The sequence below is a fragment of the Brassica napus genome, chromosome C3 (genome assembly GCF_020379485.1).
Source record: "Brassica napus cultivar Da-Ae chromosome C3, Da-Ae, whole genome shotgun sequence".
Classification (NCBI taxonomy): domain Eukaryota; kingdom Viridiplantae; phylum Streptophyta; class Magnoliopsida; order Brassicales; family Brassicaceae; genus Brassica; species Brassica napus.
The window spans coordinates 68,680,097-68,697,271 of NC_063446.1; the positions used below are offsets into that span (position 1 = coordinate 68,680,097).

The 17,175-nt window shown below is 34.4% G+C and overlaps 2 protein-coding genes across 2 annotated transcripts; one reads left to right on the forward strand and one right to left on the reverse strand.

Moving 5' to 3' along the window:
* Window positions 1-327: 327 nt before the first annotated feature.
* On the forward strand, window positions 328-6,552 carry LOC106434033 (homeobox-leucine zipper protein ATHB-8-like). Its single transcript, XM_048750422.1, has 18 exons — window positions 328-750; window positions 1,462-1,696; window positions 1,794-1,953; window positions 2,068-2,168; window positions 2,504-2,594; window positions 2,681-2,776; window positions 2,862-2,975; window positions 3,069-3,152; window positions 3,241-3,396; window positions 3,639-3,713; window positions 3,816-3,922; window positions 4,013-4,208; window positions 4,295-4,480; window positions 4,622-4,702; window positions 4,948-5,082; window positions 5,165-5,578; window positions 5,928-6,080; window positions 6,181-6,552. Exons 2-18 carry the CDS (start codon window positions 1,494-1,496, stop codon window positions 6,325-6,327), a joined length of 2,499 nt encoding a protein of 832 aa, XP_048606379.1. The 5' UTR covers window positions 328-750; window positions 1,462-1,493; the 3' UTR covers window positions 6,328-6,552.
* A 2,309-nt stretch (window positions 6,553-8,861) lies between these two features.
* Window positions 8,862-9,512, reverse strand: LOC106434046 (lachrymatory-factor synthase-like). The gene has a single exon (XM_013874885.3). The coding sequence runs from the start codon at window positions 9,484-9,486 to the stop codon at window positions 8,947-8,949; it is 540 nt and encodes a 179-aa protein (XP_013730339.2). The 5' UTR covers window positions 9,487-9,512; the 3' UTR covers window positions 8,862-8,946.
* Between the last annotated feature and the right edge of the window lie 7,663 nt (window positions 9,513-17,175).

Genomic DNA, 17,175 nt, shown 5'->3' on the forward strand with positions numbered 1-17,175 from the left:
TACTGAAAACAATGAAATTAAGGTTTTGAATTTAATACTTGTCTTGTGTATATGATTACGACGTGACGTATTTCAAACGATACTGAGGAAATATTCTTGCGTGTCTGTCTTTGTGATAGTGTATTGGAAGTTTGGAACGCAAGACCAAACGAAATGGCAGTAAAAAGAACAGTAACACTTCAAAATAGAAATTGAAAAATGAAAAAGTAAAAGTGAGAAGTGGTGGTTGTCTGGTATTAAGGGTACTCACTTCTCTCTTTTTCAACACAACCCGACACACATGTCTTCTCTTATTTTTCATACACACATTTCTATTCTATTAATTCCCTAAATTAAAATTAAATAAAAAAGCACACCCACCCATAAACTAAAGCTTTTTCTCTTTCTTTCTCTTCCCACTGCAAATTGTTATATAGAAGTTTCACAAATCTTTGACTCTTCACGTTGTCGATCTATCTAGAGAGAGAGAGAAAGAGTGAGGAAGAAAGTAGTTGAACTGTAGCAGAGTCTAAAGTTTGAATTGTGTAGTTCGCATTGTGAAGCATGCTTCATCAGTTTTTCCGAAGGAAGTTACTCATCCATTGTCTATAGAGAGAAAGAGAATAAGATCGAGAAAGAAAAAGAAAAAGAGGAATTCAGAACTTTTAGAGAGAGAAAATTTTGTAGGGTTTTTAAGAATTCACAGCAAGGACAAGAAACTGCTATATCCTTCTTTTCTTCCAGAATCGGCTTGATCAGAAACAATCTACGGTATATCTTCCTCTCTCTTTTTTCTTCTTTAACTATAGAAAAAGTTGAATATTTGTTGGGTTCCAGTGGAATATGCAGAAGAAAGTTACAAGTTGTGTGCTGTCGTTGGACTTATTTAGGATCTATTATTGCTTGAGTCTTGAGGCCATGCTTATAATAATTAAGAGACATGATCATAACAAAAAAAAAGAGCGAGCCATGATCAAAATAAGCACCTAATATCCATCATTTTCAGTTTTGGTAGGATAAACAAAAGCTTTCTTTGATCTTTAATGGTTTTCAAAGAATCATTTAAGTGTCTAGTTATTTATTAATCACATCTCTAATACGATACTCCATCTGTTTCATAAAAATCATGTTTTAGAAAGAAAAAAAATGTTTCAAAGAATTCTTTTTTTTTTACATTTTCAATGCATTTTTATTAAGTAATAATTATAATTGTAAAAAATTTAAAAATTAGTTGTGATTATTGAATTTCTATTGGCTAAAAAGTGTGAGAACTAGTTAATCACAAAAAGTATATTTATAATCAAAATTTAATATGTTTTCGCAAATATGTGAAAATTCTAAACATAGATCATTTTGAAACAGAGAAATATTAGTACATAATCTTGGAATGTGCTAACTTTTTTTTTAGTTCTCGATTCTGCTACTTAATTTTGTTATATTATTTTATTGTGCTAATTTGTTTTGTTTTCCTTTATAATAAAGTAATAAAAAGAAAAATCGAAAGAGGATCAAAGATGGGAGGAGGGAGCAATAATAGTCACAATATTGACAACGGGAAGTACGTGAGGTACACTCCTGAACAAGTAGAAGCTCTGGAGAGACTCTACAATGACTGTCCTAAACCGAGCTCTATGCGTCGCCAACAGCTAATACGTGAATGTCCTATCCTCTCCAACATTGAACCTAAACAGATCAAAGTCTGGTTTCAGAACCGCAGGTACATTCTTCTTAATTATCATCATCATTTCTTGACACCCAAGAAACTCTCAAGTTTGTAAGATTTATTGACTCTTGTTATTACTTTGAGCTTGCAGGTGTAGAGAGAAGCAGCGGAAAGAAGCGTCGCGGCTTCAAGCTGTGAATAGGAAGCTAACGGCGATGAACAAGCTTTTGATGGAAGAGAATGATAGGTTGCAAAAGCAAGTGTCTCACTTGGTTTATGAGAACAGCTATTTTCGCCAACATCCTCAAAACGTATACATATTAACTCATCTTTTGATTCTTCACCTAAAACTTGACGAGTAAGTTATGTAATTAATAGTCTCAATCTGGTTTCTTGTGATTGTGATTGTGATTGGGGAACAACAGGGAAACTTGGCAACCACGGATACTAGCTGTGAGTCAGTGGTGACAAGTGGTCAGCACCACTTGACCCCTCAACACCAGCCTCGCGATGCTAGTCCCGCTGGGTAAGCTAAAGTCAATAATCCTTTTTCATACTTATTGGCAGTGCAGTCTCAAATTATCTTTGCACCATGTTCAAATATTTTTTAATTAACGGTATATTTAAAGAAATAATGATATTTTTAAAAAAAGTTAATAGCTTAACGTATAGAGGTTAACTTTGTTTTGAAATTATAGGCTGTAAATTTAGAAATATAATAAAATTTTATTCTAATTATATATTTATTTGGAAAAAGATTAAAATATATATTATGCTAAAAGATGGACCCTGCTTCTTGGGTTTTTTTTTTGAAAGAAATGATATATAAATTCTCAATGAACCTTTTGTGTTTTTCTTCAGACTATTGTCCATTGCGGATGAAACTTTAACAGAGTTCATTTCAAAGGCCACTGGAACCGCTGTCGAGTGGGTCCAAATGCCTGGGATGAAGGTACTTTACATAAGTCTCTAGCTTGTCTTTTAGTCTATGATTCAACCATCCTTCATTGCTTTACGTACTGACAAATGTATCTGCAGCCTGGTCCGGATTCCATTGGAATCGTTGCTATTTCTCATGGATGCACGGGAATAGCTGCTCGTGCTTGTGGCCTCGTGGGTCTTGATCCCACAAGAGTACGTATTCTCACTTCTTTCTAACTATTACTTCCTCATCAATCAACCAAGAACGTGTATAACACTTCTGTTTTTTATCCCTCAGGTCGCAGAGATCCTGAAAGATCGGCCTTGTTGGTTGCGTGATTGTAGATCTCTTGATATCGTTAACGTCCTCTCCACTGCAAATGGTGGAACCCTAGAACTAATCTACATGCAGGTATTGATGAGTGATGATCAAGAAACCTAAGAAATTGAATCAGAACGAAACTAAAACTTCCTCCTTTTTTATTTTCGTTCTTTCTTGTGAAAGATGTATGCACCCACAACATTGGCACCAGCTCGTGATTTCTGGATGCTACGTTACACGTCTGTAATGGAAGATGGGAGTCTTGTGGTATATACTTATGAAACCATATTCCTCATGTCATTCTCTTTTGTTTCTATGTTTGGATCATTTGATGACATTGAATTAATCGATGCAGATATGTGAACGGTCGTTGAACAATACACAAAACGGGCCGAGTATGCCTCCATCTCCTCATTTCGTTAGAGCAGAGATATTACCAAGTGGCTACCTCATTAGACCCTGTGAAGGAGGTGGATCTATTCTCCACATTGTTGATCATTTTGATCTTGAGGTACAAAGCCTTCACTCGATTATACATTCTTGTAATTTTATTTTATTTTATTTTATTTTATTTTATTTTATTTTATTTGTTTCTTATTTCACAAGAAACCCAACTCATGAGTCTGAAACTGAAGTGTTTCCTCTGTTTCTCCACTTCAGTTTTTGTTCTTTCCACATTTCAATCTTCATTTCTTCTTATGTAAGTTTTTTTTTAAAATAATGTTAAATAAGCTTAGTTTAAATTTTCTGTAGCCATGGAGTGTACCAGAAGTTCTTCGCTCTCTTTATGAGTCTTCAACTTTACTAGCCCAAAGAACAACCATGGCGGTAAGATTCCTAAACCACTTTGTGTTTGAAATTATCGCAACCTTCTTCTGGAAAAAAACAATATGTAAGTAAGAACCTGTGGTTTCTTTATGCTACTTACAGGCCCTACGCTACTTGAGACAAATATCTCAAGAGATTTCACAGCCTAACGTATCCGGTTGGGGACGAAGACCAGCGGCTCTTAGAGCACTTAGCCAAAGACTCAGCAAGTAATTTAAAAGCTTCTCACACTTCTCTTTACCTTCAAAATCACTTTAAAACATGTCTTCTAAAACTTAAATTGTTTCTTATACTCTCAGAGGATTCAATGAAGCAGTCAATGGCTTTAGTGATGAAGGCTGGTCGATGCTAGAGAGCGATGGTATCGATGATGTTACTCTTCTTATGAACTCCTCTCCTACTAAGATGATGATGACTTCAAGTCTCCCATTTTCAAATGGCTTCACTTCTATGCCTAGCGCGGTTTTATGTGCCAAAGCTTCCATGTTATTACAAGTAATAAGCTCATTGAATCTCAAAATTAAGATTCTCAATTTCCACCTTTTTTATCCATCATTAAGGGTATTTTTTTGTTTGTGTAGAATGTTCCACCCTCGATTCTTCTGCGATTCTTGAGGGAACATAGGCAAGAATGGGCAGATAATAGCATCGATGCATATTCGGCTGCAGCCATCAAAGCAGGGCCTTGTAGCTTACCAATCCCTCGCCCAGGGAGCTTTGGAGGTCAAGTCATTCTTCCTCTAGCTCACACTATAGAGAATGAAGAGGTAAGTGGACTAAGGGTTCCTCAAAATCAAATCAATATAACTAGTTTTTTTTTTGGTTCAATTCAATATAACTATATGTTTTAATTTGTGAAAATTATAATAACCTAAACTTGTGCTTTTTCCGCCTTTTGTTTATGGCAGTTCATGGAAGTGATTAAGCTTGAGAGCTTGGGGCATTACCAAGAAGATATGATGATGCCTGCGGATGTCTTCCTTCTACAAGTAAGACCTAATTGTTTCAAACGTTAATATTTGTGTCTATGTTTGTTTGTATTTAGATGCAAAATATTTCTCAAAAAACTTCACATCTTTAAAAAAATACAAATTCAACATAATAATTGAAACGTAAATCTCTTCTTCATATTCTTGGGATTAGTTTTGAGTTTCCTCTGCTTCTCAGTGATTCATCTTCTTGCAACTAACTATTCTTATGATTCTAACATAAAATTTATGGTTTAATGATATAGATGTGCAGTGGGGTGGATGAGAACGCAGTTGAATCTTGCGCAGAGCTTATCTTTGCACCAATTGATGCCTCATTCTCTGATGATGCCCCAATCATCCCTTCAGGATTCCGCATCATTCCACTAGATACCAAATCAGTACGTGCAGTCCATATCAGAATCACAATCAACAACTTCAGTCAAATCAGATACTAATTGAATCCAAATAATTTTGTTATAGGAGGGAGTGAGTCCTAACCGAACGCTAGACCTAGCATCGGCTCTAGACGTAGGGAGCAGAACAGCCGGAGACTCTTGTGGAAGCAGAGGAAACACAAAGTCAGTGATGACAATAGCATTTCAGCTAGCTTTTGAGATGCATATGCAAGAGAATGTAGCTTCAATGGCTAGACAATATGTGAGAAGTGTGATCGCATCGGTCCAACGAGTGGCGCTTGCTCTCTCTCCTTCTTCTCATCAGCTAAGTGGCGGCCTGCGTCCACCACCCGCATCACCAGAAGCTCACACACTCGCTCGTTGGATTTCTCATTCGTATAGATGTTACCTTGGCGTTGAACTAGTTAAGCCTGATGGAACCGATCTTCTCAAGTCTCTTTGGCACCACCCTGACGCCCTCATGTGTTGTTCACTCAAGGTACTTTGTTTTCATTAGCGTTAGCATTCATCATCATATAAATTATAAATTTTATAGACGAGGTATTAAAAATCGGTAGTATCCGCTGAAACTGCTCGCCCCTCCTGAGTTGGACTTTAGCAACTCGTCTAGGTCTCAAATATATTTAGAATATATAAAAATAGGAAATTTGAAGGAAGTGACCCTAGAACACTAAAACCAATGGATGTTTTGGTGTTCTTGGTACTATTAAACTTTGAAATGCATGATTTGCTCTATGCAAAATTTTAATCAATAATGCTTGATACATTGGTTTTGAAAATTAAAACTTTTCTAATGAGGAATGTGGACTGGTTTGTGATCATTGCAGGCCTTACCGCCAGTATTCACATTTGCGAACCAGGCTGGTTTAGACATGCTGGAGACAACATTGGTGGCACTTCAAGATATTACTCTCGATAAAATCTTCGACAACAACGGGAAGAAGACATTATGCTCCGACTTCCCTCAGATCATGCAACAGGTACTTTTTAAATCGTCATTATTTATTTTTCAACAAACAAAATAAAAAGGTTGAAACATTGGTGTAACGGTGCAATGTGGGTCCAATAACAAATTTTCAGGGGTTTATGTGTATTGATGGAGGAATATGCATGTCAAGCATGGGAAGAGCAGTAACGTACGAAAAAGCTGTTGCATGGAAAGTGTTAAACGACAACGAAGATCCTCATTGTATCTGCTTCATGTTCCTCAACTGGTCTTTTATCTGAATTTTTTTGAAGTTTTTCCTTAATTATCGAAATACAGAAAAACCTTTTCTTCAGAGATATATTTATATATATATATACTCTTAACTATTTAGTTAATTTGTATTTAGTTATATATCCGGAGAGTGACTATCATCTCTAGTTTCCAAAGGTTTTATTTTCTTTTCTTGTCGTTCCAACATTCCTGTAACAAAATGTTTAGCAATCTTTCAGAGAGTTCAGCAGTTTTTTTGGGGGATTTTCCACAAGTATTTTTATGAGTATTCTTAGTAGTAAGTTTTTAGACACTTTTACGTTAGCAGGATAAGCCAAAAATGGTTGAAATTTACTCTCTCTGTTTCGAAATAAACGCCAGTTTGACATTTTTCACGCCGATTAGGAAAATGGTGGAAATATATGTAATTTATTATTAATTATACCTCTCTAACCAATAATATTTTAGATAAATAAAATTATTTATAAAATCAATGTAGTTTTCAATTAATTTTCAGCTAAAAGTATGTATTGTATAATTTATATTAAAATTGTAAAGTGACATTTTTTTATAACAAGAATTTTTTTTAAAATGACACTTATTACGATATATAAGTCACTTATTACGACAAGGAAGAACATTGACTATTGGGGTGATTGGTAGTTGATATACGTGCTGTCCACAGCCCTATTTATTTCTAAAGCACCAAACTCAGAGCAATCAAACTTTAAATTTTCTTTTGAAACCACAGCTCTTGAAATAACCTACAGCTGTACAAGTGCTCTGCAGAGCCAAATATCCAAAGCAAATTTTTAGTGCTTTCCATAAAATTCTACAGCAATAAAATCTAAAGACAGCAAAAAGTTTACAGATTTTTTTCTACAGCAAAAATTTTAAAGCTACAGCCATTACCAATCAAACCCTATGAGTCCGATTGGTAATGACTGTAGCTTTAAAATTTTTGCTGTTGAAAAAAATCTGTAGATTTTTTTGCTGTGACTTTAAATTTTATTGCTGTAAAATTTTATGAAAACATTAAAAAATTGCTTTTGATATTTGGCTCTGCAGAGCACTTGTACAGCTGTAGGTTATTTCTAGAGCTGTGGTTTCAAAAAAAAATTTAAAGCTTGATTGCTTTGAATTTGGTGCTTTAGAAATAAATATGACTGTGAACGGCACCTACAGCAACTACCAATCACCCAGCTATTCCCACGGTATATAATTTTAAAACGGAATGAGTATCTTTTGGCATTAAACTTGGTATTTAATGCCACTGTTTCCAATAAAATTCTAAAGATAATGTTTATGTGGTTAATACACTCTCCATTTTAACAAGTAGATTCTTTTAGAATTTACACACCTATTCCATATAGTCTCTCCGTTTCACAAAAAAATCACTTTGATATTTTCATTAAAATAAAAAAATATATATTAAAATGCATTTAAGTTATTATTCTCTCCGTTCCCGAAAGTAAGATTTTCTAAAATTTATTATTGTTCCATAAAAGTATATTTTCTATATTTTTAAGATACTTTGTATATTTTGGAGAAACATTAATTGTGAATATTTGAACTGATTAAATTTCATTGGTGAATAGTTATTGAAAAGTGTATAGAAAAATAAATTAAAAATTAAATTGTAAACATTTATTATATTCTTAATAAACGTGAATACTCTAGAAAATATTACTTCCGGCAACGGAGAGAGTATTAATTATTCTTATTCAACCAATAGTATTTGTGATAAATGAAGTTATATATAAAATCAATGCATTTGTAATTAATATTCCTTCGTTTCATAATAGATAATGTTTTAAAAAGTTTTTGTTGTTTCATAATAGATGATGTTTTGACATTTTTATTTCTATAACTTTAACTTTATTGAAACTGGTTAATCAATTAGATTGTACATCTTTATTTATAATTGGTTACATTACTTTTAGTTTATACTTTTAATAGTGTTTTTAAGAGAAAATGATTTTTTTTTTTGCTTTCTTCCAAAACATCATAATGAAACATAGGGAGTATTAAACAGAAAGTTGCTTTGGAATTCGAAAATGGTATTTTTGTGCAGCAAGAAAAAAATGTTAAAATGACATTTTTTTTTAAAAAAAGAGGGAGTATTAAATATAAATTGCAACTAATTTATACTAAAAATCAATAGTGATTGAATAAGTTTATTTTTTCAGTAATAACAAATTTGCTTAAAAAAATAGTAACTCATTATTACTAGTTAAGAAAAATACATATAAAAAGTTAAGAATATATATTGTATGGAACAAAAAGGTAACAAATCTTCTTCTTTTTTGTCAACAAACTTCTTTCTTTAGAAAACAAAAGCAACATACTTATAGTTATAGAGAGAACAGTTTTGTATGGTTAGTATTCTTTTAGAATATATTTGTGGAATATCTTTATTGTTTGAAAATCAGCTGTAATGAAAGTATAATCAAGCGAAAATGAAATGGAGCAGACTATAACGAACAAATTACTTGTAATTAGATTACTAATCAGCAATCCAGAAAAATGAAATGCCATAAAACCATAGAACGCACCATGTCAATTGTATCTTTAATTCACTCTTTATTACGAGAAGTTGAAAACCACACGCATGAAATACAATGAGCTTTCACAACATACACAAGGGTTTACAGATTCATTTCCATTTTACTCGCCCAATGTTTAAGAAAAAAATCAACAAAGGATTCAAGATCTTCCTTCTTCCATCCATCAACAGGATCAGACGCAAACGACCACTCGAGTAGACAAACTTTTCCACCGTCCGATTCATCACCACCGTCCACTGTCGTTACTTTGACTGTCGCCACGTAAGATCTGAACCCTACGTTATTCTCGAGGACCTCATAGCTCAAACACCGTTCGACTGGATCGATCTTGACCAAACGCTCTCTAGCCCATTTGGTTTCCTCCTCGTCCTTGGTTTTGGTGGAGGTGCAGTATCGGACCAGACCGGGCTGACCATCGGTTCCTTCGACACGGTAACATGTGTCAATGGTTGGTAACCACTTGTGGATATTGCAGAAGTCTGAAACAACTGACCAGATTTGCTCCGCCGTGACGCCGTTGACTTGGGCAACTTTTTTACCCTCCCACCTAAGCGACGCCGTTTCTCGTTCCATTTTGCCGTCGAGTTTAATGATTGGTATAGTTAGTTGCTTCGGTGTCATGTTTCTCAAGGAGTTTAATTGGTAGCACAAAGCTATTTATACTCGACGTCAACCGTGTAATGGAATATGGATACTATAGTTACGGTTTTACCCTCAGTTCACCAACAAACCAAGTGCAATCCAATAACTATATAGGCCCAAACTAAGATCCAATCACAAAGCATGCATGGTCCAATGCTCTCTTTTTTTTTTTTGAACTACGGTCCAATGCTCTCTAAGTCTCTATGTAACCCACACTCACCCAAAAATCTCCAATTATTTTTCAGTTTTTATTTCTATGATTCATTATTGATTTTTCTTAACAGTGTAACATTATTTTATTACTAGGGGTTGGTCCGCCCTACGGGCAGATGAGTTTATAATGAAATTATTTTATATTAAAATTATTTTAATTTTATAGAATACTTGAAACTTCGAATGTTTTAATGTCTGTTTTGAAGTAGTTTAATTGTTGTGTATTGACCATTGTGTGTGTTGTTGTTTCATTTTTACCTGATACTGTATATTACGGTGGAGCTCAGTTGTTTTGTTCTGTAATGAAGCAATGTGTGCGTTTGTTTGTGTGGTGCAGTTATGATGTTTTTAGTTAATAGGTTGAATGTGGTATAGGGAGGAATGTTTATATAACTTTGTATATGTTTTGGCATTTATTGTTTAGCAAGGAACTTGTCGATATAGCTTTATGAAACTTGTTTATGTGAGAGTGATTGTGTATATTTTATTGCGTAGTTATGTGGTTCTGGTTGGGTAGTTATTGAGCTGCGTGAGAGTTTGTGGGATGTAACTGGTTTGTGTATGTTCGGATCATTTGTAACGGCCGACACAATTATTAGAGGATGTGTATATGAGCAATAATAGGCAAGCCGTTTTGTTTGTATATAACTACTTGAACAAAATACCTACGAACAATTGTTCTACTTATGTATGAATATATAAGAGTGATGGAATAACTTTGTTAGAGGATTAAAGTATTTATTAACCGGCTGAATGTGGAGATTTTTTTGTGCGTAGCTAAGGAGGATGACATGTACCTTTCTGGTACTAGTAATGTAGTTTATATGTAGCATGTCAATTGTCATGCATATGCAGATCGCGTTAATCCATATTCTACTTAATGTTCAAAATTTAACTGTGCTTTGCTAGTAATGGAAGATTAGGATCTTATTATTTTATTAGTCCAAATGACTGTGGAGGTTAACATTTTGAAGAAAAAAAAAAAGAAAAACAAAACAAAATAGCTATAAGCTTGGAAGTACTCAGATTTCATAATGTTTGGAAATGTAATTTAAAAACTAATGCAACTTAAACGCACTCATGTCCTGTAACTTAATCTCCCCTTGTGCTTTGGATGTTACTCACACTATGCCTACTTGCCAGAACACCCAACTTCATTCACAATTTCCTCCTCGCTTGTCTCCCTTCCATCAACAGAGGTGTGACTTGAAGCTGTGGCCTCACCTTCTCCACCTTCAACATCATCATTTTCCACAGTCACAATTTTTCACTGGAGTGATCTTAAGTACTTCACCCCAATGCAACAGGTTTCCATTAAAAAACACTTGGGCATAGATTTTAGTGTATGAGAAGACATCACATAAATTTTAAGACATGTAAAGATTTTGAAACCTCCCGTAAACATTACTTTAAAAGAAAATAAAGGTACACTATTAGCTTATACATTCTTATGCTCATGGGGATCATCATGCGTTGTGTACTCTTAGTCTTCATTGTAAGTAGTCCTAATGCCCTTTACGTGCCCAACAATATCTATTGGAAAACATTTATAAGCTAGTAAGTGAGAAATCAAATAAATGTTATCAAAATTATTGGATTTTGGATTTAAATTTGACCTGGTAAATGAGTGTTTGTGTTGGCTAGTTCCATTTAATCCGGTGTACACTTATTGATGCTGAATCAACATCTATGAGAAAAAATAGATTACTCAAATAAAATGTTACTCACATAAAAGAAAAGGTCAAACCAAATGTTGAAACTAACTAATAAGTAGAACGTACCTTCGCCCGTCAAGAAGCAACATACTAATGCTACATCGAGAGTAAAAGCTCTGGTATAGTACATATCTAGGAGAAACCTGAAGCTAAAAGAATTAAATAAATCTCTTCTGGTGTTAATGGTGAGCCTCCTCTGTTTCTTAGCTCTCCATCTCTGAACCGTGAGTCTTAGACTCTTCCTTGCCAAATCACCTAAGACAAAGTGAACGACTAAAATATGTTTGTGCAAACCTGCTCTAGATCATTAAGCAAAGACATATATATTTTAGTCAAAGAAGGCACTGATGTTGAGAACTCTTTTAGTCTAGGTGATGAATTCATTTCAAGAGAAGTAAACATGATCGCAGCAATGAGAGAAGGTAAGAGATAGAGTCACCTAAGGACTGTTTCTTGTAGTAAATGATACTGATTATTCAATGGTTGAATCTGATGGTTGTTGCACGATTAGATGTTGGACTGCCTGATTGCAGACATTTTTTTTATGATGAAGAGTTCTAGTGAGGGCCAAATCTGCAACTGTTTCAGACTCAGTGACTTAGAGACAATCTATTGAACATATCAAATACGCATAATTTCTCATGCCAATCAATAAAATAGGATCATGAACAAACGATAGAAATATTAAAAATATATAATTATAAAGAACTAATAGATATAGATCTTACGCAAGAGGGATCGGGTTGTGACATGATTCAATGACACCAGCGAGAATATCATAGATGTTGTATTGACGGGAGGCTCCTTTAAGTGGAGATATCTGCCGAAAATACATTTTCCCATGGAATATGAATGCCCAAAAGATAAACTCATAGTTCTCGATATACTGAGTGTGTTCAACATAGAGAAAAAAATGACTTTGTTAATAAATACACACAAAGAGAGTTCAAATACATATTCTCTTTTTATAGCCAGAATATAGAATTCTAAAAAAAAAAAATTCTTTCATCATCGATTCATTTAAATCAAATGACCCAGATGAAAAAAACTAACCTGTAAATCTCTAGAAAATATCAAAAGAAAATCTCCATGAAGCATACAAACTTGGCATCTCGAAGAGGAGACTGGACGGTAGCAAGAGGGACTCTAGAAAGATTGTTTTTCTCAAGTTCTTATCTTACTAAAGAACGATGAGACCGATGCATTGAAGAGGAACTAAAGAGGCATAACAGCTCAAGAAAAAGAAAGCGACAGCAAAACTTGATATTCCTAAAATGATGAAATTCTGTAGATATTGGGTTTTAATAAAATGACTGTTAAAAGGCCCAAACAGAAAACATTTTCTGTTTTATATGAACCAAACCGATGGCCCATAGATTTTTTTGTTAACGATGGAAGGAAGAGAATTGAAGTAATGAGGAGTTGACAGGTGTCACAAAAAGCTCATATCTTCCTGATGATGTGGACGCAGGAAAAGGCATATAAGTTAATTTTATTTATTAAGATAACAGATATTATTATTGATATACGAAGATCGCATTATACGATTCTACTTATATCATACTGAATAGTTTTTTTTTGTTAACCTGATCCAAGCCTTAGACCCGACTGATCCCCTTGAGCCAGACACATAGCTTGGGGCTACTCTCGAGGGGTGTAAAACCATCCTCCGCGTTGGTATCATGTTGAAGATTTTACGTAAATTTATCTTTATTAATCTAATATAGTGACAAATTATCCTTTTTGATATTCAAATCCTATTTGGTAAGGTAGAAGTTAGAACCATTAATAAAACCCTTCATACCACTGAATCAAAGAGCTTTCACAACTTATTACTGATTTGTACAAGAGCTATTGGTATTGTTCCTACTTCATAACGAATTATTATAACTAGTTGGACAATTAAAAATTGAAAGTAAGTGTTAAAATTATATTGTAATTTCTATTTATTTCCAAACTAAAACTGTTCAGTCCCACTATCCGACACTACAAAGAAAGACCAAGCTTTTGCTAGCTTGGGGTCTGAATCTTTCAGAGAAAGACCGTCATCGACTCTTTGATGGTCGGTGTCTCTTCCGGCATGTCTCCCGTTTGTCGAACTTTGTTTTCGAAAAACGGTGGTTCCTTTAGCACTGGCTTCGCCTGCTTCACTCTCGTTTCTCACCCTTTTTTTTGGTGATATCGGAGAGCTTGGAACTGGATCTCTCGGTTCCTCTTCCCCTGACCTCCGCTTCACTAAACTCTCTTTGGCTCGACTGATTCTCCATCTAAGGATTGGATTGTTTTCTCCTCCCCTAGATTAGGGTTGTTTCACCTTTGTTCTTCTCTAAATCTTTAAAGGTGATAGTATTAATGGTAGGTGGATCTGATATTTTAGATTGATTGAAGGCTTTCGATTTTTCATTATCAAAGGGGAGGTCTATTAGTTTTGATGCCGGCTTGATTTTCTTCGTAATGGTTGTTCTTCGTTGAGTCTTCTCCTTTCGTTGTTGGACCCTTTCGTTTTCTGGTGGTCAGAGCTCCGGTGAAGATTATGATGATGTGTTGATGCGGTGGAGCGCATCTTTAGACACGTGTTCTTCTTCGGCCTTTCGTCTTACACGTGTTTCAAGCTTGTCATCGCTAAGGCCGGTGTGCCTTCAAACCTTTGAGCCGTAGGTGGGCCTCACCTGTAAATTATGTTTATCTTTAAGTCTGGGCCAACTGTTTAGGCCGCTTCTCTTATTGCTCGTCTTTCATGTTGGGTCTCTTTATCTTTATGTTTGTTCGCCCTATCTTTTGTGTCTCTTTGCAAATTATTTCCTTGTTTAATAATGTACCAGTTGACAAAAAAAAGGTTGGCCACCGGAAGTGCTTTCGAATCACTGAATAAATTCAATATTATCCGGTGTGCATATGGAACTCACCTCGGATCATGTGTCTACTTAGATTATTTGCATATGTTTTCTTTATGCTATTACCTGGTTACTTCGCCTAATTAGGTCAATACGAATTAGTGTTGCGTACCACTAGACTACAGTTTGGCTTAAACTCAAAGATGTCAAAGCGGGCTAATTAGAAAGACTTAAATTCTTGATAGATTAACCCTAATCGGTCTTGTCTCGTGACTATATATACTCGGATAGTCCGCTGTTTAATGTGTAAAGATGTTCCAAATCAAAGTTACGTATTAGGTTTCTCATTTGCTCTTTACTTATGAGATATTTGTTTGGCGTTTTCGAAACACCACCAACCCTTCCTTATTCAAGACATGCATATATATATATATATAGGTTAAAAATAAAATAATATATATAGAGAGAGATATTAGTATTACCATTGAAATATCTAGTTCTCATACCAAATTCTTAAAACTAGATTGAATATTTTTGACCTTAAATCCCAAAAAGTTTGACGTCTAGAGTATTTTCATTCTCATTCTGTTTTCTATTCTTAACTGGAATGAAATGGAATATGGAGTAAGAAATGCTTTAACTCAACTTCATATCTTACTATATAATGGAATTTATTTCATAAATAGATTAATCTAATTTTTTATTTGTTCATTACTCCGTTATGAAATTAGATATGGAATCGGATTGTAGCAGGTTTACTCTATTTTGGAGGAAAAATGGAATTTTACATTGGAGATGTTCATTAATGACTTACGGAAAGGTGAGCACACCTATTGTATTGAACCAGTGCGAAACCAATTAAGAAAGAGGGAAATGGATAATTATATCTTAATTACAAACGGTCAACATATTTGAAAGACAACCGTACCAGAGCTGAAATTAACTAGAAAGAGGTTACTGAAACAATTATGAAGCAACACAAACGTACCAGAGTTAGTACTACAAAGAGGTTATAACATACATACATAAAAGTTTATATGTGAAATACGAAATTTCACGACCAAGGAAAAGTAAGTGAGGGTCGACTATTGTCTCATTAATTCACATTTTTGACGGTCTAATAAAGACACAAAATAATTAAATATAGTACCGAATTTTTATGTTCAACCAATATGGATAAACAAATGAGATATACAGAGTTTCTCTCGGTCACAGAACTTAAATCGTATTATCTTCCAATAAGCATGATGCAAAAATATACAATAAAGTAAATATCATTCATCTTGTAACAAACAAATTCTTAAGCCTTGCTTGAGAAGGTGTCAAATTGGAAACTGTAAAAAGGGTTATCTTACTTTGTCTTTTTCGGGCAGGAAGACCCTTTTACATATGTTTATATCCCCATATAGATGTACTTTAGTCAAGGAAATGAAAAGGAGAATTTGTTATAACTAATGATGACAATATGTCCAAATTATTAAGCACTCATTGCTCAACAAAATGCCTGAATATTTACAATATCTAGGCCTAATTTTAGGGGACAATGTGGTTTTTATGACTCCAGCTCATTGACACTTCTTCTAGGCGTAATAATTCTTCGTTATTATATAAAATGTGATGATAAATAGCATTTTGATACTCGGTTATAGTGTTTGTCTGTGGTGTGCGCTTATCTCCTTCCTTCTCCTGCGATGGCTTCATTTGCTTTGGCTCTTGTTTAATGTTTCTAAGCTTCTGCTGGTTCTGAGCTTTAATCTTGGTTGTTTAGTTTAATTTTGGCTCCAGAGAATTCATGTAATTATGCTGCCTGTTGTCTCTAGGAACTTATGTTCTTGCTAGCTCTGTTTATCAAAACGCATCCCATCCATGTATCACACCCTTGTAAGTTTCCTTTGGATGAATGATGAAATGATCTTTTAGTGTGAAAAAAAAAAAAAGATACTCGGTTATAGTACTGGAATCTAAACAAGTAATTTAATCGTAAAGTGAAAAGAAAACAAAAGGTTTAGTTACATGTATTTACATAATTAACACATCCAGTCAGTTAAAAGTGCCATCATGATTCTGTTAAAAAGATTATACTTGGTTCCTTGGAAACATAAATTTCCACGTTTCTTTTTGGTTAATCATTAATTCCATAGAAAAATAAAAATCATTTTGGTGTATCTATGTAAAACCAAACTTCTAGACAAATAATAATCAAATAAAAAAAAGCGGCTGGGCGAGAATACGTCGGCCGGTAGCTCTACTAAGCGAAGAACCGGGTTCCTCCCTTTATCGATTTAAGTTTGTTATGGTCCATGTTCGAAAACTCGCCGCCTAAGGGCCGCATACTCGCCGCATACTCGCCGCAAAAACGTTGTTCGGTCACAAGCGCAGCGATTTGACGTTGTTCGGTCACTTAATCGGTGAAAAATAAAAATTCATCCTTGTGTATATTCGAAGTTACAAATCACTTATTCTATTGTAAATCTAATATATGTTGATTAGAAATCATAAGAATAAGAAGAAAAAAGAAAGAAATCGCAAAAAAAAAAAAGGCGGTTCTGAAATTTATTTGTAGAAGGTTGAAGATGAGGATATTTTTGTCTTCTTTTGTCTTCTTACTTCATTAAACCTAAAAAAAAGAAAAAAAATCCAAAATGGACACTAGAGCATGAACTGTGGTTGAGCTCACTTATCATAGGGGCATTAACCGCTAGACCACACATGATAATGATGTTTATTACACATATTTAATATATAACCCCTAAAACAATATTAAAACCCCTAAAATTACTCTCCGATTAATCTCCGTATAATCTCCGATTAATACATTCGACGCTAGGCGCCACCTCACCGCACGCGTAGCGCCTAAAGAGTTTTCGAACAGGGGTTATGGTTATTGCATTTTCACCTGAAACCAT